Raw genomic sequence first — 22,842 nt, forward strand, 5'->3', positions numbered from 1 at the left:
TGCCAGCTTGCTGTGCTAACCCTCGTAATGGTCTACGTGGGTTAGTGATATGGATGATGGGGTCCATGTGAAGATGACGCCAGGTTTTAAGACGCCAAATTTATATGTAAACAATAGGAACTGAGGTTACCCAGAGCCTTTTTTGAAACCAAATCTTCCAGCCATGGGCAGAGAACCATCAGAAGAGCAGATGAAAATTAGTGTTTTACCCTTTAATCTGGCAACAAAACTGACACCTTTTTTTACAAGGAGTCATGTTTGCATTGACCACAATACCTGTGTTTTTTGTTTGCATTCCGACCGCAGGTATTGTGGTCAATGCAAACATGACTCCTTGTAAAAAAGGTGTTAGTTTTGTTGCCATATTTAAGGGTAAGAAACTAATTATCATATTTTTCTACTGGCAAAGGAGGTTCCAATAGAGTAGATGAAGTAAAATACATTACCTCCGTAGAGTTACTGGGGGGGTGGGGGGATGGAGGAATTAACTTGAATCGGTATTTTGTAATAAAGTTCACTCAGTTATATATGATTGTTTATCTTTTTATTTTGCATCGTATACACCATGTTTGCATTCATTTGCACAATACCAACGAAACGCACATGTCATTTATTTTGTACATCCAGGTTCGCGATGGCTGCTGTAGAACTATTCCATTGTACCCAACGCCTCTCAATGCCAGGTGATGCTCGGCTGCACTTCCCATAGGCTATAGCAGCCTAGATGAATGCCTCTCTTCGCCCAGAATCGAATATTAATCATTGTGGCCTCGCCGATTGCCAAATCCACCGCTTTGTGAGAAACGAATTGAATGCAAAGGCCGCAAATTAGGTCTATGCGGTATTTTTTTTACTTGCCATCAAGCCGGAAACCCATAACCAAATTGTGCTGATGAATCAAGAACAAAAAATACAAGGTAAATTACTATAGTGGCATTTTAAAATCCTTTCACTGTGTAATATAGCCGTGGCTGCACTTTAAACTGGGTGCTCGGTTGCGTGAGCCGATGCTCTCAACATCGGCAGCAGATGACGGCACAAACCATCACCTTAAACTTGATCTGCCCTTGATTTTGGTTAGGTTCCAGTTCCAAGTGAACATTTGGCTTGACCATTGTGAGGCAAACGCGACTCGGAATGCAGAACTGGTTAGAGAGTGCTGCCCTCGACTATGGCAGGAGGTCACTTGCAGTATTTTCATAAGCAGCACTGGTATACATTTGTGGGCGGTTTTTTAAATATGAAGGATTCCACGACTCCTGAGACCCGAATGGAATTCCTTGGCTCATGGCACAGACCGTACACTCGGGATTAAAATGGAAAATATTACAAATTCAAACCATATGGCTGATGCGTTTCTTCCGTAGACACCCTTGATGAGATGGCAGCTGATGCTGTCTGTAAATTAATCTGCCACGACTTGACAATTGGATTAAAACATGTTCCATACAGGAAGCACTTGCCCCACCACCAGACACCAACTCTCTCCCAGTTCAGCCCACGATTTGACATCGAGACCCGAATTAAGATTAACCGCCTGCAAATAAAAGGCTGGGGGCTCCCGATCTCTAGAATCGGGACACGGACCATATTTCCTCTTCAATTGCACATAGGGCTTACCAGAAATTAAAGACATGCATAATTAATAGTCGTTGCCTAAATGTAAGCGATTGGGCCTTTCTTGGTGGGGGGGTAAATACAATAATTCCCGTGTCGCTTGTAAAGACACGTCTCGGTATACAGAATTACCACACTTTTCCTGCAATTCTTGTACACGTGGCTTCATTTTAGCCGTGTCTGGGTTGGTGAGAAACAGTTTCCACGTCTGGCATACTACATTAGTAAACACCAACTCGCTGTGGCTACTAGTTGCATGCCACTTACTCCAGTCTACCAATGACCCGGAATATATTTGAGAAATTCAGCCATGCATATATTTAAGGGTGCAATCGATACTTATACTTGTATACTGCTGTTTGAAACTAAGAAAGTTACTGCTGTTCCAGTGAATTTGTAGAACCTTGGAACAGGTTAATTAGAAATAAGGATTTTCTTAGTCGACAAAGTAGTGTAGTTCTGTAAAAGCGATTGCAAGTGGAACGCCACACACATAAACAAACTAGATATGGTTTGGGCCTCTGCATATTGGTGTTCCAAACCCATATCAAATGTGGATTTGCATCAATGGAACAATCAAATTATAAACCGGTTTTGGCAATCTGGGTCTTGTCAGCAGAGTTGGGCTTGTTAAACAAAGCAGCTAAAATAAACAAATGTTGTGAGACATTCCATGTTCATACCGCAGAATTTGTTTAATAAGCAGCACTTCGGATGTGAATTAAAATGTTCAATCTGGTCCACAGCCTACTTGAACAAATGGTGATGTATAATTTAGGGTTGGAAAGCCAAGAGGCTGCTGTACTAAAACCCAATGGACAGAGAGAGCATCGCATTTTGCATGTGGTTTTATTTAATGTAGCTAAAGAGGAAAGCACCATAATGGGGACATGTTGAGGTTTAATATACTCGGGAGAGGGTGAGATTGGTTCAGTGCCGATGACGCTGTTGATATATCCAGAGCGGTGGTGGTGGGGAGGAAGCCAGAGAAAATTAAGACTCCAGTTACTCACGGCAAGTCACCAGCCAGTAAAGAATTATGAAGGCATTCTTTAAGTCAATACGGTGTACATATTATATACACGGTCTCCCCAAAGTGTAATGAGTTTTTATATTGCGAGTAAATTCTCAAGACATTGAGGAGGTTGGCTGCTTAATGAAGACCGCTGTGTGAATATTGACGTGTAATTGAATGCGCATTCAATAAAACGGGGCGTGGCTTTTCATAGTTTAATTGTAAGGCTGGGAGGCCATTGATCGTGGCTGCAATGTGTTCTATTTATTTGGCTGGCGTGTCAAGCTGCAGCCCTACAATCTGCCCATTCCACTGTTGGTGGAAGGGCCTCCATTGGAGGGATCTCCGAGGAAGCCCCCTCCCTAGATGGTATTTGGCCTACTTCTCCACACTGGCTAGATTGTCCTAGGGAAGAGGTGGGAGCTGGCCACGCTTGACCCTATCATTTGACCTGGCGATCGATTTGGTGCACCCAGCTTTTCTGCTGGGTGGAGGGATTTTATAGAAACTTCACCATTGTGTATCGACTGCCACACCAGGAGGTGTGTACGACCTTGTAATGTTCACATTGATTGTTCAATTTGCTCTGAAACCCACGGTGGGGGTGGGGAGGGAATGGATGCGTGGATTGAACACCTTCTTCATGATCAAACAGCACCGTAATGTGTTGTCGCTATGTTTTGAAAGTATTTGGCTGCTATACATTTCCACATAAGCAATTTCGTTGAGCTATCATTTAAGGCCAGGTCGCTTCTGCAAAAGAGCTATGTAGCTCAGTGGGCCTTACCTGGTAAAAATTTTTTTCTTTAGTTTAGTTTTCATGGGATCCGTTTCCTCACTCAAGTTTGCCAGCTGCCACTTTGGGGGTGGCAGAAGCATGGTCATTAATTACTCGAATTCTTCTCTGCCACCGCTTGCAGAATTGCCACCGTGTGACTTGTGACTCGCGAAGTAGGGGCAATTGGTCGGACGGCAAGGGGATGGGGGAGGGGGCATTCAGGGAAACTTTACAGGTGTCGAAATTGTATTTTTGGATTTTTCTTTTTTACACGGCGATTTGAGTCTTGGTGAGTGTGGGTGAGAGACAGATGTCATATGATTGTCAGGGGTTTTGTGATTTCCTCCTTTACTCATCTGTCCAATGACAGGCCTTTGGCTTGACCAATCCTGCTTGATCTTAAGCTTTATTCATTCGACTGTACACCCCCTCATCACTTGCTTCAAGTCGTCGAGCACCATCCGTCCTTTTGTCTCCTTGACCTTCTCAATATCCTCCTTCCCAAACTTCCTTCCTTTGAAGCTGTTCTTTCTGACCATGTTCCCAATACATCTCTTTTGCCTTTTTTAATGGATTGTTCTAAATTCTACTTTTCTCCTTTAACACCTCCACACAGCACGGTCCACAGCGAACGACAAACACACATCAGCCTACTCTACACAGCAGCCTACGAGCACGACCCTTATCCGTCACCCTATTACCCATGACTCCTGTTATCAGTGGGAGCTATTGTGTCCACAAAAGCTTTTGTTATTTGTGCCCCTATTGTTTGGATTGTCCGTGGGGTTTGCCGTCAAACGGGATCATTCATAGCTGCATTTTTGATGGATAGGTTTGAGTCGCATGGCATGTCCACACGAATCATTTGCGAGTTGTTCACGGGGCTTCTCTGGCCCTATTCCTTGCTTGCACCTCAGCAAAATGCGCCACTTATCTGTAAATGTTCAGTGGATAATAGGGAGTTAGTTTCCAAATACATCCTATTTCTTGAAATTAACTTTTTTTCTTTCTGCAGAAAGTAAATAGAACGCAGATATCGCAGATAATAGGATCCGTGATGTTTACCCCGCACATCAACACGGATAAGAGTTGTACAGCACTTGCACGCGGCCTGCCTTTGTGCTTCGTGTGCATTGGTGATGTTTTATTTATTCCTTTATTACAGTTGTAGACATCCATATATTTATACTTTGTATTAAAAAAAAATTCCATTTACGTGGGTGGGGGTCACCTTTTATAGTGAAATCCCCTCCCCTTTGCTACAACAGACGATTTGTAACGGACACAACGAGCCTGACTGGCAAGCCGAAACATTACCGTGAAGCTACAAGACTTAAAAAAAACCCTGCAATTAAATACAGTTTTCCCCATGTACACTCTGTCATTCCAGGAAACTTCTGGCTTTTAATGAACCACCCGGTTTTGTATCAAAGTTGCAATTATGAGCTGCACGATGTTTGGCATGAAAAATGCATTGCATTTGAAAAATTCTAATGATAATAGTCAATCTAATGACGAGAGCGGTGGTGATTATTTAAGCATGATGGTCAATAATGATTGCAACAATGCTAGTCCCACTGATGCCATTGTAATAGTGGTGATGAATGTAAGCACGATTGGTCTCTGGTAGTGATAATGAAGCTGATTATATCCATGCTAGTTTCATGTCCATAAGCCATCTAATGCAGAGGCATATACCAACCTCTGTAAACTTGACAGTACATACTGCTGAAATCAAAAGCTACAGAGTCGAACGAGTTAAAAGGGACTTATCTGTACAGTACAGTCTTTGCCTGCTTCAAAGCCACAACAATACGAGCATTTTAATAGAGAATAAATAAGCACAAGTGTCAAAATAAAATCTGCCACGAGGTCACCGGGTAGCCTAATTAGGGCTAATACTGTCAGACATGGAGCCAGCACCGCTTAGAACCGGGGTTCGAAATGAAGAGTTCCAGCCACGTGTGATTTAGAAACGGGGTTCTCAATTCTCGTGAGTTTACACGATCTCCTGGTCACTAATGATTATACGATAAAAACGAACATTAAATGTGGCGTTCACTTAATAGCGAATATTCCATCTTGATTTCGCATCAGGCAAACACCTCCGAGAGCAGGGCATGAGAAGTCATCGTGTTTAAATTTGATTTGTCACTTATTCCAGAAAAATTCAAATAATGACAGAAACGCACTTGAATGTTTCATGAGCACTGTTGGCAAGGCATAGCAAGTGTGTGCCCAGAGTGTGGATAAGAGGTAACTGAAGGGAACCTCAATTAGTTCTTTCATTGCCGCTTCCATCAGCAGCATGGAAGATCGAAGGCGGCTGGGCGTGGTTCTGGCCACACCACCCCCCGTGTGCATCATGTCGGTCTTCATAGGTGCTCGCCAATAGCACTCGCTCCAACAGTGTTAAAGGGTATATGGGGGGTCTTCGTAAGTATACAAGACCCTGTTAAGGGCGAATGGGATTGCATCACGAAGCGAGCGACCACTCATCAGAACTATTCTTAGGTTTTTTTTCGGTAAAGTCACGTAGGTAAAAAAATTACAGCTATCGTGCTGTGACGGTTCCACCTGAAGACGGAAGCTTGTGTTGCCTCCGAAACGTCGTGATTTTTATTTTATTTTTATTTTACTTTATTAATTTTAATTTAAAATTTTTACCTACGTGACTTTACCGAAAAAACCCAAGAATATGAATCCTTTGCAGTCACGAAAGCTTCAAATCTAGAACTCATCAGAACATTTCAAGTGTTGCCAAGAAAAGTCGATATATTCTTTAAACAAAAATTGTGACGGGCGATTGACTTTTTTGGCCACACACGGATCCATATCCGGGCACAAGTGTGTCCCGTGAATGTGTGGCGCAAATTCGTTCAATTCGTGGAGAGGGCCGCCTGACTCGCGATAAAATTCCGATTTTAAGCGTCGCCAGCTTTTAATTTTTAGGAAAAAATGTACGATATATGTCGATGAAATAGGTTGCTCGACGAGACGATCATATACAGGCATGGACGCAGTATAGTTACAGCGCGCGGAACATTCAATTTATTAAGTGCAGCCAGTCAGCAGCTGCTCTCTGTGCGCGCGTGTGTGTATCCCATTAACCACGCTCATTGAAATTGGGCACAGATGGCCCGTGTGTTTATCTGGGCAATAGATAACAGAGGCGGCCGCCTCCATACATCAGGGACCCGGGAACGGCAGACGCGACCTTAGGCAGGTCCGTAAGTAAGTGATGCGTGGCACACAGCGCTGTATATGCAGAGCAGGGTAATGCGCGTCGACTTCGCTAGTATACGTGAAGGTCGTCCCCTTTGCTAATTTAATAACGGACGGGCGAGCGAATGCACTCAGGAAAATCAAGTCTTAATGTTCCAGGCGAAGGCGCAGCCCTGCAATGACTGGCTCACGCCACTGCTGTCGGAAGGACCTTCACTCGAGGGAGCTCCACAGAGCGCCTGGTAGAGGTTTATGTTTTGCCTCCACTTCCATGCTGGTCAGACATCAAGGAAGAGGTGGGCGTTACCCATCTTTTACCCGACCACACGTGACTTATTGATATACTAACTTAATGTACAAAAACTAAAATCAATGGCCACAAATAACACCAACAACAATGACGATCACACACACCCGCTCCGAGCCTGATTTACAGGCATTCACTCATTCTCTGGCCATCGTGGATGCACCTTGTACGATACCCGCAATACCACCAGAGCAGTTCTCAAACTCCAGGCCCATCGTTCCGTGATTTAAAGATATCTACACAAAGGTGCGTGCGAATAATTTACGATTAATGTTAATTACATAATAATCTCACGCTGGTGCACAGCAAAGCTGAGATTTAAAAAGATCTTAAAGAGTCGAGCGATGTTGGGCTACACAAATTAACAAGTAACATAAACCTGTTAAAAAAAATGAAAACGATAATTTTCAAATAATGTATCATATGTAATTGATCGTTTTATATGGTGTTTGACGACACTATTCGGGTACTCAGCATGTATCTAACTCTTATTGTTCCACGCACTGCTTAACATTTGAAACTCTTCCATCAACATCGAGGATTTTTCCAAGTTCCTATGACCTTGCTCGACTTGAGAAACGTGTATGTTGTCATCTCCTGTGTTGATCATCAGCGCTCTTAGTTGTTGGCTGCTTTGGTTTTATACAGCTCGGGGCATGAACTCACCAACTGATTTTGAAAACTAGATGCAAGGTCTGAAACGTAGGGGCCTTGTCAATCAACCCTACTGCTCCTTGGAGTCTAGAATAATAACAGTTAACAAACCTAATTATTCTTCTTGGTTCTTTCGGTAAAGTCACGTAGAAGGGAAATAATAAAATAATAAAAATAAAACATAAGAAAATAATTCTCACAACGTTTCGGCCACAACGCAAGCAGCCGTCCTCAGGTGAAGACCAGGTCTGTCGGGGAGACAGCGTCATTCGTCGTGAGAATTATTTTATTATGTTTTATTTTTATTATTTTATTATTTCCTTTCTACGTGACTTTACCGAAAGAACCAAGGAGATGAATCCCTGCAGTCACGAAAGCTTTAAATCGAAATGTAAACCTAATTATTATCTCGGAAAGTGTTGCCGAGTTGGGACATTTTTTGGACAAAATAAAAAATGAGTGGAAACTGGAGTGCCTGGAGCAATCCCACAAAGGAAGAATGACCCTCAACACTGAATTATTTCGTAGAGTTTGAGAGTGAAATATAATAAAATACACGGAACGATGATCACTTGGAAACTCAGGGCTGGAGGGGTGAACTGCCCCAAAACTCTATGGGCCATAGCGTATAATGGTACGACTTTTGGTGGCACAATTTGAGTGGCATTTTTTTTGTATCTATCAGTTTCTCATGACCGACCTAACGATGATGTACAATAATACCCCGAAATACGTAATCACTTTATAAACACCGCAACCCAATTTTGCGTCGCATTATCCATACTTTTTCGTATCCGTCGCCTCAGCCTTCGCCTCCACCTACCCGGTAACTCGCTTTGATTGAGGTCGTTTCGATATACGTCGTCACACATTTCAGGAACGCATCCCCGACGTATTGCGGGGTATTACTGTAATCGGGACACCATGTTGGCACCTTGCTGCTTGTGGTTTAACCCCCTTCCAGCCTGCCACATTCTCAATCCCAATTCTTTCTTGGCTGCCTCCTATTTCTAGTTCCTTCAATGCTACTTTGGAGGATAGTTTTGGACTTTATTTTTACGCAAAATAAAATATAATTTTAATAACCCACTCAGCGTGAAAAGGTTGTCACATAATTCACTTGCATTGATCATGTAAACCAAATTGTGCCAACACTGGCGGTACCACTGGGCAAGTGACATATCTGACCTGTGCCCATGTGAAACACCCACTTTAATTCAACAAGTTAGATATCTCGTTTAAAGGAAGATGCACAACAACGGGCAAATATATTTTATCTTGCAAGTACATCGGCTGTGTGTTCCGGACTGTCCAACACAAGTTTAAAGGTTTGTCAAGGAGAAAGCAGAGACGAGAATGTCTCCATGGGCACTCTGGTAAACCCACTGAGCCATTATTTCCATTCCGTGTAAAACAACGCGTAACGCTAACATTTGGTTTATGTAATCTGTCAGTAACTAGTAGCAAGCGTTGCCTACTTTAAATTGATTCTAGATTTGAAGCTTTCGTGACTGCAAAGATTCATACTCTTAGTTCTTTTGTGATTTTATTATTTTATTTTTAGTTGTTATTAATTTTAATTTCATTTTTACCTACGTGACTTTACCGAAAGAACTAGGAGTACTTTAAATTGGCTTTAGTGTCTTATTCCCACCGGAGGTGACTTAAACTTTTGGATGGCCCTGCCCTGTAAGTGAAACTGATCAACATCTGTCATTTTAAATCTTTGGATTGTAACTTCATTTGTGCCAAATTTTTCTTCCTTGCCATCCTTAGAACATCATTATAATCTGAATCGCTTAACTTAATCTCGCGTTGCATGTGTCATGCTCCACATCAGGAAAGTTACTTGGTGCGCTTTACGTGATGTGAAGTTATACACGGTATTTCCTCAAGATGAGCCGTTTTGCCAAAGTGACCACGTCCTTCTTTCCTCCCAGTGATGATAAAATCCCCATCACGGCAATGCATCGACAATGCCAGAGTGCTATAATCGCCTACACAGCCACAACTTGAAACTCATCAATTTATGTTTATTCCCCCCCCCCATTTAACGTTCCTACTTCGGCAATAAAGCACATGTCAATTAATGAACACACTGATCAGATTGGAAATATTTTCTCGGTGTGTCTGCTCTTGCTCCGTATCCTAGGTGCGATACCTTTTGAATCACACGAACGATTGTTTTCAAACCATTGCCAGGACAGCCCCAAACACACACACAGCCTGCGTGTGCACACGAGCGTGCACCTACAAGATAAGAGCTCTTTTTGCTCAGGGGGATCGCACCTTCCTTTCAACACGGCACGGTTGGTCTCCCTCGTGGTACCAGGAAGGGAGGCGGGGGGGGGTTAGTACTGGGTCTGGTACCCATCGGCGGTCTGGTCGATGCCGTGGCCGTCTGGGAAGGAGGGCGAGCGCTGATAGAAGTCTCCGCCGGTGCCGGGTTGAGGGCCCTCGTTGCCAAACGCGGCACCACCGCCGCCGCCGCCCTGCCCCTCGGTCAAGGCCGGGTCCACGTAGCCCTCGGAGAGGGTGGAGTCCACGCCCAGCTTGTACCTCTTGAAGGCGAAGAAGATGCTCGCGGCCTTCAGCGTGAGCGGGTCGTGTGGTGTAGGTGGGATTGTGTGGGTTGGATGGATATTCGTGGTGGTGTAGGTGGGATTGTGTGGGTTGGATGGGTATTCGTGGTGGTGTAGGTGGGTTTGTGTGGTGGGTTGGATGGGTAGCGTGGTGTTGTAGGTGGGTTTGTGTGGTTGGGTTGGTTGGGTAGCGTGGTGTTGTAGGTGGGTTTGTGTGGTTGGGTTGGATGGGTAGCGTGGTGTTGTAGGTGGGTTTGTGTGGTGGGTTGGTTGGGTAGCGTGGTGTTGTAGGTGGGTTTGTGTGGTTGGGTTGGTTGGGTAGCGTGGTGTTGTAGGTGGGTTTGTGTGGTGGGTTGGTTGGGTAGCGTGGTGTTGTAGGTGGGTTTGTGTGGTGGGTTGGTTGGGTAGCGTGGTGTTGTAGGTGGGTTTGTGTGGTTGGGTTGGTTGGGTAGCGTGGTGTTGTAGGTGGGTTTGTGTGGTGGGTTGGTTGGGTAGCGTGTACGTGATGGAAATGTCAGGGGAGTGGAGGGGTTATCACAGGTTAAAATGCCACATCCTTACCACCATCACCAACCTGCGCTGACGAACACACGTGGTGAATTATAGTTAGTCAACAATATCCACTGTCGTACTGTACCACGGTGGTTAATGAGGGCTGCTGAAGGCAGGTAGCATGGACGTGGGAACATAGACATACAGTAAAACAATGGATTAACCTGCACAGCCTTCTGCTGCTGTCAATGTAGCTCAACAGCAGCCTATGTTCAGGGGTCACCCCATCTAAGTACTGTCCAAGCTCCAAACGGCTTCGCTTGCGAGATTTGACGATCTGGCACTTTGCGGGTGAAATTGGTCACAGGCCTGGCTCGTATATATTTCATCGAACGACAATACTGTGGTAGAAGTGGCCAGCGGCGTGGGCTGCTGGCGGCTGCCTTGCGGTGGTGTGCGCAGGTTTCGCGCCGTCACTTGCCCTGCCTCCACAATGTGTTCACTCACCGCACCGCCGTGACAACACCTCGCTTACCACGACTGCCTCCGGGACTGTTCGACGTTGGAAGTCCCTCCCACCATCGTCTGTTTTTTTTTAATCCCCAAGACCTTCTCACATTGCCCACAGAGGACTATTGTGTGCAGGTGCCGGGTCACGTGGAGGATGTGAAGCCTGGTTGTGTTCGTGGTGGTGTTAAGAAATTGTGAATTAAATGAAAAGCGACCGTCACGCAGCAACCCTCATCTGTTACAACTTCATCGGTGCTGTTTGTTGCTGGCCGCTCAGCATGTTAGGGTTGTGCTCGGCAATCGTGATGGAAATCTATATATATAAAATCGTTCATGTCTGTCTGTCTGTGTGTGTGTGTGGACTTTGGCCCATACGCACTTTCATTGGACGGCGGTTGCCCCTGGCAACGGCTAGCCACGCCTTCGCCGCTTTCATTGGACCTGGCAACGGCTAGCCACGCCTTCGCCAAGGGCTGCAGTTTCATTGGACGGCGGTTGCCCCTGCCAACGGCTAGCCACGCCTTCGCCACTTTCATAAGCTCCGTATTTAATTAAATAATAGCCATTACACAGTATTGTTGGAGCGCTAGGGGGGGGGGAAGGAACGCCACCCGTACCCTGCCTCTTCCAAGCCGACAATTTTAGGCGAGGCCGCAGGCTTTGCACGCTACTAGGCCTCGACACCCACCACGCCACTCTGAGGTAAATTCATCAAAGTTTTTCCTACTCTTCACTACACCCCCACCACAATGTGTGCTATTAATATTACTTTTAAACCCAACGCGCCAACAATCGATTACTTTAATGTTCACTGTACAAATACTCATTAAGCTGGGTGAGCGTACTGCCAGTCTATCATGTACACTGTAGCCTGCTTATTAAGCTCGGTGAGCGTACTGCCACTCTATCATGTACACTCTAGCCTGCTTATGAAGCTGAGTGCGTGTACTGGCAGTCTATAATGTGGACTCTTGCCTGGTTATTATAATCGATTCTTTATATGTTCTTTGTACAAACAGTCATTAAGCTGCTTGAGCGACCCCAGTTCGATTCCAACTCACGCCCACCACCGCTGACGATTATTTGAAACGGACCTGGCCCTCCCCTAGGTCCACTCAGCCTCAAAAGCGTAACTGCTGTCGTGTGTGAACATCGTCACTGGGGAGACAAAGGCGGCGGGGCATCGTGGATCCAAGTCCCGGGCGAAGCCGGCTCATGTGTATGTGTGTTTGTGTTTATGTGTATGTCTGTGTGTCTCTATGTATGTGTGTATGTATGTGTATGTATGTGTTTGTGTGTATGTGTGTGTGTATGTATGTGGATTTTTTTTATGTCTTTATGTGTATGTCTGCGTGTCTCTATGTATGTGTGTATGTACGTGTGTGCATGTGTTTGTGTGTATGTATGTGTGTGTCTATGTATGTGTGTGTATGTGTTTCTGTGTATGTATGTGTGTGTATGTATGTGTGTTACGTGTCTGTCTGTGTGTCTGCATGTATGTGTGTGTGTATTGTGTATGTGTTTGTGTGCATGTATGTGTGTGTTTGTGTGTATGTGTATGTCTGTGTGTTTGTATGTGTGTGTATGTGTGTGTATGTGTTTGTGTGTATGTGTGTGTATGTATGTGTGTGTATGTGTTTGTATGTGTTTGTGTGTTTACGCTCGCATTACACAAATGTGTTGCTGGTCTAAGGCGTTCCTCGCACAGCATTGCCGCTTTATTATTTCAGTCGTTTACTGCCTTACGCACCCTGAAAGTCGTGTGTGTCTGCAGCAAGCGCGTGTATGTGTACCTATGGACGCGCGCGCGTGTGTTGTGTAGGGGGAACGGTAGTGTAGTGCTTAGCGTGCTGTCTGTGTGTGTGTCTGTGTGTGTATCTGTGTGTGTGCGTGTGTGGTGTGTGGGGAGCGGTAGTGTAGTGCTTAGCGTGCTGTCTGTGTGTCTGTGTGTGTGTGTGTCTGTCTGTGTCTGTCTGTGTGTGTCTGCGTGTGTCTGTGTGTCTGTGCGTGTGTGGTGTGTGAGGAGCGGTGGGTGTAGTGCTTAACGCTACGCTGCGCTACCAACCCGGCGAACCGAGTTCGATTCCCGCTCACGGCCACCACCGGTGACGATTATTTGAACCTCCCCTAGGTCGACTCAGCCTCAAACGAGTAACTGGTGTGGCGTATTAACATCGGCACTTGGGAGACAAAGGCGGCCGGGCGTGGTGGATCCAAGTCCCGGGCGAAGCCGGGTAGTACAGCTAGTAAATATATAAATGGTAATGCACGCCACGGCAATAATATTTGTTGCCGTGGCCAATCCATGTGGGTGCACGCTGACCTACAGAACTGGTGGACGGGTCATGTGTTCTTTAAGCACCTATTGATTTCTGTCCGCTATATTTAGCCCAAAGACCACTGCAATTTTTTTACGCTGAATAGGCAAAGGTAAACATGACATTCGTGAAAAAAAAAATAAGCTACCCCTTTCAATTAAAAAGAGAGGTCAGCTTTCAGACAGAAGACGTACATACGATGAGCTGCCCTACAAACAGCTGCCCAATTGGTCGGGGCTGCCCCTTGCGAGACCGGAAGATGGATTGAAAAACACAACCGCATTGGTGTGTGCTGAACAGCGCCCAGATGCGTTTTCCAATATTGCTCGGCATGACGTCTGACAAATCATCTTCACGTGCCGGGACCTTCTTGTTCAGGAATCGAGCCGAATCGATTCGGATCCCCGAAGAAGCTCGCCCAGCATGCGGCTCGTGCTCCCAACGCGAGTCGAGCTCTTACGGAACCCGGGAAGCTCCGAGCACGCGGAGCGAAAGGGAAACGTCCGACCGTGCGGAACAGCGCCGCGCGGGCCCGACCCGACAGCGCGACGCACCGGAGGTCCAGACGGCAAATCGATTTGAGATGATCGGCGCTGCGACCGGAGCTCGGCGCCGATGCTTACCCAGGAGATGATGGAGAAGAAGGAGAAGGTGATGGCGGCACGAGCGCTGTCGTGAGAGTAGGAGGGAGCGACGTCCGTCGAGGTGTTCTGCCACTGGTTGGTCAGGAAGCAGAAGCAGACGAACCACAGGAACGACCACGCGGCTGCGAGGACAGAGGCACGCAGATACAATTCCCCTTCCCACCCATCCACCGTTCCCCGTCCTCAGTTGGCACTGACTGTCACTGACTGTCACTGCCAAGGCCATGGCACTCAGGCAGACCCAACGCGGAGGGTCACTGGGTGTGATCGTCAATGAAGCTCGTGGTCCACCCTAAACCGCATCCGCACAAACCATGGCAGATGCGGATGCCTGATGCACAAATGGAACATTTCAAACTCTCCATTGTGCGACTGTAGTCATCTAGAACAGCCAATACGACGTGTAAGGACGCTATGCCCGATCCACAAATACGAAGGAGGCATCACGGCGATGCACTCCACGACTCCTGGCTTTTAGCACCTGGATGTGAAATTGTAGTTGTTGCTCGGCATCTACAGCGGCCACACGAGAGAAGAAGGCGCTCAGGCCACGGTGCTACGGCCACGACGCGCTCGGGGAAATTTTGGAGGAATTGTTGCTCGAAATTGTCACAGTCATGTCTCTTTCGCACGGGCACAGTCGAGCCAATGCGGAACCATTACGGTACGGGTCGTTTTCCATTGGCTGTTTGTCAAGCCGAGTTGGGCACACCTCACTGAACCTGACTCTGGCTCAAATGGGTCAAGGTATGGGGTGAAAAATGCAATAATTGTGTAACTCAGTCGGTAGACTGTAAGGACGCGGCGTTGTAAACGTGCGTCTCGACTCGTTTACTGCGCGTGGCGTCCACATTATGGCTTGGCTTCTGCAGGTGGGAAAAACAACATGGCGCCTCCCCTGGGCCGTGCTGGACTGGCCTGTCATGGTCATGGCATTGCCCAGGCATGACCTCGGCATGACCTCGACATGACCTCGACATGACCTCGGCATGTCCCCGGAACGGCCCCGGCATGACCCCGGCATGACCTCGGCATGACCCCAGCATGACCTCGACATGACCCCGGCATGGCCCCGGCATGACCCCGGCAATGGCTCGGTGCTACAGTTGGAGGAAGCGGCATCACTGACCGGAGAAGGCCATGTCGAAGATGACGACTTTGCGGCGGTCCTTGACGCTGCTGATCTGCGGGAAGTAGAGGTCGAGCAGCAGCAGGGCGGAGCTGGCGAGGAAGGCAATGGCGCCGATGGCGATGCCGAAGCGGCAAGCATTGCCGTTGCGGTTGAAGACGCAGTAGAGGTCGGGCGACGAGTTGGTGCTCACGTAGCCCTCGTTGGAGATGCAGCCGAACACGATGACCGAGAAGACCTGCACGCAGGGGGCAAGGGGACCGATATAGAGGTTGGGTGTTTTTAACGTTCTCCAACTAAGCCTGTCCGTAAAGGTAATCATGACGCCCTTAAAGATTATCCAATTTGAATGAACCTGTAATGTAAAGTTGTGCTGCAGGTAGGCTTTTGCTCTATTGAAGACCAGCCAAATTGATCAAAGGGGTTCCCAAACCTCGAAAACACAAACTAATAGGGGAAAAAAACATTTGCTAATATGAAAATACATTTCGCCCTGAGATCTATCCGTCTGTTTCCATACTACTACTTAAACAAATTGTGGAAGGCATTGCATGCATATGCATGGTTTTTCTCAACTTGGTTTCATCGCAGATGTTCAACACGGAGTTGGAGCGCACATCGGCTGGCAGGTGGCGCGCTATTTGCCCTTGGCGGGGCCTCAAATGGGATTTCGCACGTTAACAATCGGAACTACTGCCGCCACCAAGACAAATATGTCACGTATAGCCTTCAGAGACTGTTGGGGCAAGTGCCGTTAGTGAGGACCTATGAAGGTTGGCACGGCACACGCGGGGGTGGATGGCCAGTACCTAGCCCTGCCGCATTTGTATCCCCAGTAGCGATGTTTACCACCACACTTGGTACTCATTTGAGGCTGAGTCGACCTAGAGGAGGCCCAGGACAAATCACTACTACCACCATCAGCGGCACCACCATTGCACACGACCACCATTGCCAAAATCACCACTCCCCACTCACGTCACCACCACTAATCCTCACCATCACCACCGTAAAACGCGCCACTACCTTAATCACCATAAAAGCTCATCTACAATCTAAGCACATTGATTCTAAATACAGTATATCGTCTGATGAATTTGCAATTTCATAGAATTAGAGTTCAGAACAGCATGTTTTACTGTTGTCTCAAATCGCCCCGACTATCTTCCACATATCTATAGAAATGAAGATCTTCATCGGTATGTCTCGAAAACCTCTAGGGTACTTCCCGATAAGGTGGAAAGCTGTCATTTGGTACATATGTTGCTTTTAGGGCGCAACAGAAAAAAATAAGAAAATCCGGGATTTTGTATTTATTTTAAGGCCCCGAAATCTCGATTTTAAGTTCCCCATGAACATGTTTGTGCGTGTCATTCAGAAACTGTTCACAATATAAGATTGCGGTTTTCATCGTTTGATAGAGCGTTAAACAGAAAATAATAGTAAAGCGAGAACCATTGTTCTATCTTTTATTGTTTTTGAGATATTTCGGATTCAAGCGGTTTTGAACGAAAAAAATACAAATTTTTTGATGTTCAAATCTGAATAGTTCGAAAACGGTAAAAGATAGGAGCTTCCACTCATAGAGTATTAAGTTCAATCACTTTTGCTATTCCCTTTTTTATATAAAGAAGAACGTAATCTTTAAATTGAGCGGTTTCTGATGGGTGCCTCTTCAAATATTAGAAGTTTAATCAAGTCAGTCAACTATTTTAGTTTTTTGCGTAAAAATACAAATGTTTCGAGTAATTGTTAGTTTTTGATCGTAGATATAAAAGAAAATATCAGGTTAATTATGATTTTTAAAACTTTTGCCTGGCGAAGACACGCTTCATGAACTAAGACAAGATCAAGAGCCACTCGCGGGGACGCGAGCTGTGAACTCTGAGTGGTTTGAGGAACGAGACGGAACTCTTCCAGACATGGATTAGTCACAGGGCTGGGGAACGTCCGACCCGCGGGACGTATAAGGCGCGCGAAATCATTGAGTGTGGCCCTGCCAAGGCAACCGCAGGCAGGACTCGAAATTCAATAAATCTAGGAGCAAAGCTGGAAAAGCAGTTGCGAGTAGCAACATCATCAATACCAGCTAACATCACACGCCTCGCCAAAGAGAAGCAGTTCCAGCCATCGCATTAAGGGCGAGTTAATTAAATGTTTGACCAAATATAACAGGCTAATTTTTAAGTTGATCATTTTGTATGGCCAGCGAATGATGTTATATATATCCAATGGCTCTTGGCAGAAAAAAGGCTCCCCACCCCTGGTAGAGCCTCTGGGACATCGATGATGATGATGATGGATTGTATTTCAGAGGGACTGTGCAGAGAAATAAGGCTTTCATCAAGGTCACAGGGTCGCGCTTCCGTGGTGTGATGCTTAGCACACTCGACGTATAATCCAGAGGGGCTCGATTCGATCTCCCGGTGCGGTAGTTGAAACAATTGAACGAGTGTATCAGTCTCCAGCCCACATCTGACAAATCGGGAACGCCACAGTCGATTGCCAGGTCGCGTGTGGTGGGTTAACGTGTGGGCTACACTCCCACTTCGTCAGAGATGTGTGACTAGTTGAGAAGAAAATAACAAATCACATTCGAGAGGGCCTCTAAACCTCCCCAAGCTGTGGCTGGTAATCTAACTCCGTTAGTTGGGTTTGTAGCGCGGTGTGCTAACCACTGTCTAAGTTGTTGTTAAATATTCGCAACCGGTAGAGGACCCTGTACACTTTCCATTGGGTTTGTCACATTCCACAGACGAATTAATTGGTTCACTGATGGTGGAGGATCATGTGTATAGTTGTAAGTTTGGCACGAGATGCGAAACTAATTTACACCTCTCGTCTGTGGGAGAAACCAATTAACATCCGGGGTGGTGAATTCCAGAGGCTCGTTCAACCATTTTGGTTTGGAGATTTTGCTACCTATGACCGTATACTTCACTATTTGTACCACATTCTAGCTCGAGCCCTTCCTGAACATTATTTAACTTTTCATCCGTCACTCACTCGTAACTGGCAAACCACAGGTTGATCCATATGCAGATACCCCACGGCTTTCTGACTTTTCTCACCAAATGATTAAATATTTTGAGAGCGGTGGTTCTGTCTTGAGAGAGAAACGGTGGATTTAATAAGTGTATCGATTTAATACGTGTATTGATTTTATAAGAGTCTTGAGATTGGTGTGAGATGGACAAGAGGCTTCAAACGAAATGGTGCTTTCTACAATTTTTTCCTATTTGTTGGGAAATATACATAAATGGATCATTCATATTACATACCGAATAGTAGGGCAGGAAGAAATGTGTTGATATGAAATATACATCTACACTAATATGGATCTAAAATATATATCTAAATATATATCTAAAATATGTATGTATGTATATATTTATGTGTGTACTAGTATTTGTGGGGAGCGGTAGTGTAGAGGTTAGTGCGCTATACCCGGGTTCGATTCCCGCTCACGGCCAACACCGGTGACGATTATCTGAACTGGTCCTAGGCCCTCCCCTAGGTCGAGTCAGCCTCAAATGAGTATCTGGTGCGATGTGTAAACATCTCCACTGGGGAGACAAAGGCGGTCGGGCGTGGTGCTGGCAACCCACCTCTCATGTACCGTTCTGACCTCCATAAGTGCTCGCTAACAGCACTTGCCCCTACAGTCTGTTAAGGCTATACGGGGGATTCTAGATTTGAAGTTTTCGTGACATGCAAGGATCCATACTCAGTTGGTTCTTTCGGTAAAGTCACGTAGATGAAAATAAAATAAAAAATAACTAAATCACGACGTTTCGGAGGCAACACAAGCTTCCGTCATCAGGTGGAACAACCCCAGCAAAATATAGTTATATTTATTTCAATTTTATTTTCACCTACGTGACTTTACCGAAAGAACCAAAGAGTATGACTATACGGGGGATCTTTGTATGTGTGGTCCAGCGTATCTGATTTCCAAGGAGGTAACGTGTAATTTGCTTGCGAGTGGCTGGCAATGTTTTTGGGAAATTTGAGTGCCAATGACATTCCTGCATATGACTCCCTGTGAAAGCGGAAAGCTTTACACGCCGTGAGTGTGTATGAGCACCTTCGTACAAAACAATATATTTAACATGATGCTTTATGTTGATGAATTACCATTACGTTACGTAAATAATAATTATAATTCCCTGTATTCGCCCAGTTTCGTTGCATTGACCCTGAATATTCATATTTGGATGTTGGGTCAATTCCATGTACTGTGCGTTGGACTTCATGTGGAAGGAAACTGGTGTGGCCAGAGAAAAACCCCGCACACGAGGGGGGGGGGGGGGGGCACTCAAAGCTGTGTATGCAAATTTATCCAATCCACCACCGACAGAACAAATTCATCGACGTCGACCGAGTCCATTGCTTGGAGTGCCATTTTATCTTACTGATACACCTTGCAGCCGCATGCCAACAGCGGCTCATACGCATGGTGGTCACCCATGGTGGTCACCCATCCAAGCGCGAACCGGGCTTCAGCCTGCTTGGCATCAGACATCAGTCCGCGATCGCAAGTATTCACGGTGCTTCCGTCGTAGTAAATATTAATTGTATTTGTTTATAGTCTTTCACTCGAGTCGCTGTGATTCTCTGCTTCACAAAGACGGCGCTCATAGCTCTATTGGCAATAGGGAGTCTCAGATTTTTTGTTTTAAGTAATCCCTCCACTCATTTTCCTATCCTCATCCACCTCCACGCGGCCACGCGCCTTCTGAGATCCCAGAAGAAGCGAGCCCCGTTGGTGTCGCCTGCTGTTCGGTGATGCAGTCTTTGTCCCTCTGCAATCAATGCTGTCTCATCTGTACGCTCAGCAGCAGCCTGTATTAAAGTAGGCGTGTACCAAGTTTTCGTAGGGGGTGTTTAAGCTCAACCGCCCCCCCCCCAGACCCTCCTTGCTCTCGACTTGGATTCGTCCCAGCTGCTTATATGCGTTCAACGATCGCTCCAGTCCACCCGGCGCTCACTCCATGTCCCGGTGTTGTGATTTCCGGAGCTTGCTTGCTGCGTGTTCCCTGTGACACTGTCTCTCTTTTATCACCAGCCTTAATTTAGTGTCCATTGTTGGTCTAGGCCAGGCAATGCTCTCTCGTGCATGATGGGGAGGAGGGAGACCCGTCTGCACCTCCCGTGCGATGTGAAGTCACGTGATTTTTTAAAATATTAAAATACATTCACGGCCCAGCATTGTCATCATCACCGTTTCACTCGTACACCTATTTGGAATCACAATTCTCTGTACATGTACCATCCCTTTTGTTAAGTCACTGCTGGACAAAAGCTTCCCCATACCGTCCTGGTAATGACAATTATTTTGTCATACTCCACCACCCTGGTGGTAGCATAGACGGTGCAGTACAACCACTGCATTTGCTGGACTGCCCTCTGCTAATAAACGTATCCCCGCAGCAGCCGACATAACACATGATTATTTGGAAACTGCTCAGCCATCAAAGCACTATGCAGGTTCATGTTCCAATATCTGGTGAGATTTGGACGCATTTAGGGTGACGAGTCGAATTATAATTAATACACATTGGGCAGACCTGTGGGCACGAAGCCCACTTTGCAATATTTATGTAAGGATGCTTTTATTCAATCGAAACCGACTCCTAACCTCTCCATGCGTACACAATCGGTCAAATGGTGCGTGTAGAGATCGATTCGTTGGCAGTGCTGTTTACACGCTGTCACGCTTGGGCTCACGGAGTGAACAGAATCTTGCGGAAAAATGCCGAACGAGAAAAATATGCAACAAACGATGCGGTAAGAAGAGACACACTTGATCGATTATTGAATCTAATCGGGAACGTGAATCACGAGTGGTAAATCGAGGGAGATGATTCATACCCACGTTGCGAATAGCTGCATGAATACGTAATGTGGCGGAGCACCAATTCACACGACCTCCAATTCTTTTGACAACATTCAGCTATCGGCTGCTGCTATTGTCATGACTTTTATTAATAAAACTGCTCGCCCACGTCCCGCCACAGTAAATGATAAGGCCTCGGGCAAGACCATAACAGTCTTCGTGTTTCTGGTTGTTTTAATGCATTTTTTTTTATATGCGTAAGTTTTGTATTTAACTTTCATTGCTGTTCAGTTGTCCTTTATTAATTTATCCACCAGTCTTCGTCACCCAGGTCTTGCTTTTAAATAGACGTTTAAGTATCAACTTGGAGCCCCTTTTGTCAACCCACTGCTGGATGAATGCCCCCCTCCCCACACCTTGTCGATCGTTGGGGGTTGTGTGACTCTACGTCACCATGCTGGGCGATGCGGTTTGGTGAAGGAGGAGAAGGAGGAGGAAAGCCGAAGATAAAAAAAAAGGTTCAGATATCACTCGCCACTGACGCTAGCGATTGCCCATTTCATAGCGCAATGCGCTAACCACTGCGCCACCGCTCCAACCCGATGGCTTCACCCGCTGATTGAGAAATAAGCGTGCGCGCACGCACGCGTTCGACCAGGCCGAGAGGGAATTATACCGCCGATTAAAGGAAGGGGGCGCTCTGGTGGTTGGCGCACGGCGCCCGGGAACTGACCTTGGTGCTGAAACAGGCCCTGCGGTGTCCACCCGGCTTCTCCATTCATAACGCCTATCCCCAAGAGCGGCAATACCCATTCACTTACATCACCACGCCAATGTAGTTGCCGTTGTCCCCTCCCCCCCCCCCTGTTTTAATCGGTCTAATTGCATCGCTCTTACACGAGGTTACATGCTGCGCGAAAATAAGCACGCTGTTGTGTGTAGATATTGCCACGCGTCTCATTTTCCGATGCAAATACAGAGCCGACACGGTCACATCGTCTATAGTTGAACTTAGCAGAGGGATGACAACATTGTACTCATTAACGGCACAATTGATAACGCAGCATCGGATCGTTAACGCCACCGCACCTGCCGTACCGCTATGAAACAATGGGTCGCGTCGCGCAGATTATCCCCGGTGCTGCCTCGCTCGACACGCGCAAGGCTTGCTTCTGTTAAGGCAGTCACCCCCCTTTTGATGAATTCGCACTGCGGCGTTTATGACTGTGGATTACATTGGTGGACACACGACCTTGGTTGTGTCCGCTCGCGTTGAGGCAATGTCCTCTCTGTACCCATGGGAGAGAAAATTACGTACACACACGCACACACGTATGTATGTCCGAAACAGGCGGGCTAATGCGTTTCCACGCTTAAGCCGTTTTCTCACACAGGCCACACACCTCGAGTCGCCACTCACCCAGTTGACGACTCTCATAATGGTCTGAGGTTGCTTCATGAGACCGACGGGGTCAAACACTCCTCCTGCCATGCCGGCTCCGTACGCTCCTCCCGTGACTCCTGTTACGTCCATCTTGGTGAGACCCTGATCGTCCGCTCCTCACTCCTCTCCTCCTCCACCGCCACTGCCTCCCACCGCACACCCCACGCCGCCGCCACCCCCTCCCCTCCTGACGCCACTCCACCACCCCCCTGCGTATGACGTCGTCGCCATACTACTACTACTCCAAGCCCCCCACCCCCAGTAGCCCCGCGTGTGCGTGTTTGTGTG

General features: G+C 46.6%; 1 protein-coding gene across 1 annotated transcript; it reads right to left on the reverse strand.

Moving 5' to 3' along the window:
• Nucleotides 1-531: 531 nt before the first annotated feature.
• LOC133353424 (synaptogyrin-3-like) lies at nucleotides 532-22,695 on the reverse strand. Its single transcript, XM_061569673.1, has 4 exons — nucleotides 22,531-22,695; nucleotides 15,272-15,509; nucleotides 14,122-14,264; nucleotides 532-10,184 (listed from the first exon to the last, which is right to left on the reverse strand). Exons 1-4 carry the CDS (start codon nucleotides 22,642-22,644, stop codon nucleotides 9,948-9,950), a joined length of 732 nt encoding a protein of 243 aa, XP_061425657.1. The 5' UTR covers nucleotides 22,645-22,695; the 3' UTR covers nucleotides 532-9,947.
• Nucleotides 22,696-22,842: the final 147 nt, after the last annotated feature.

This window comes from Lethenteron reissneri, chromosome 44 (genome assembly GCF_015708825.2).
Source record: "Lethenteron reissneri isolate LAM-NWPU_2019-01 chromosome 44, ASM1570882v1, whole genome shotgun sequence".
Lineage (NCBI taxonomy): Eukaryota > Metazoa > Chordata > Hyperoartia > Petromyzontiformes > Petromyzontidae > Lethenteron > Lethenteron reissneri.

Coding starts and splice junctions, on each gene's coding strand:
- LOC133353424 (XM_061569673.1), bottom strand. CDS start 22,644: ATGGACGTAACAGGAGTCACGGGAGGAGCGTACGGAGCCGGCATGGCA. Junction 15,510..22,530: donor TTATGAGAGTCGTCAACTGG/GTGAGTGGCGAC, acceptor CCCTGCGTGCAG/GTCTTCTCGGTCATCGTGTT. Junction 14,265..15,271: donor CTTCGACATGGCCTTCTCCG/GTCAGTGATGCC, acceptor CTGTCCTCGCAG/CCGCGTGGTCGTTCCTGTGG.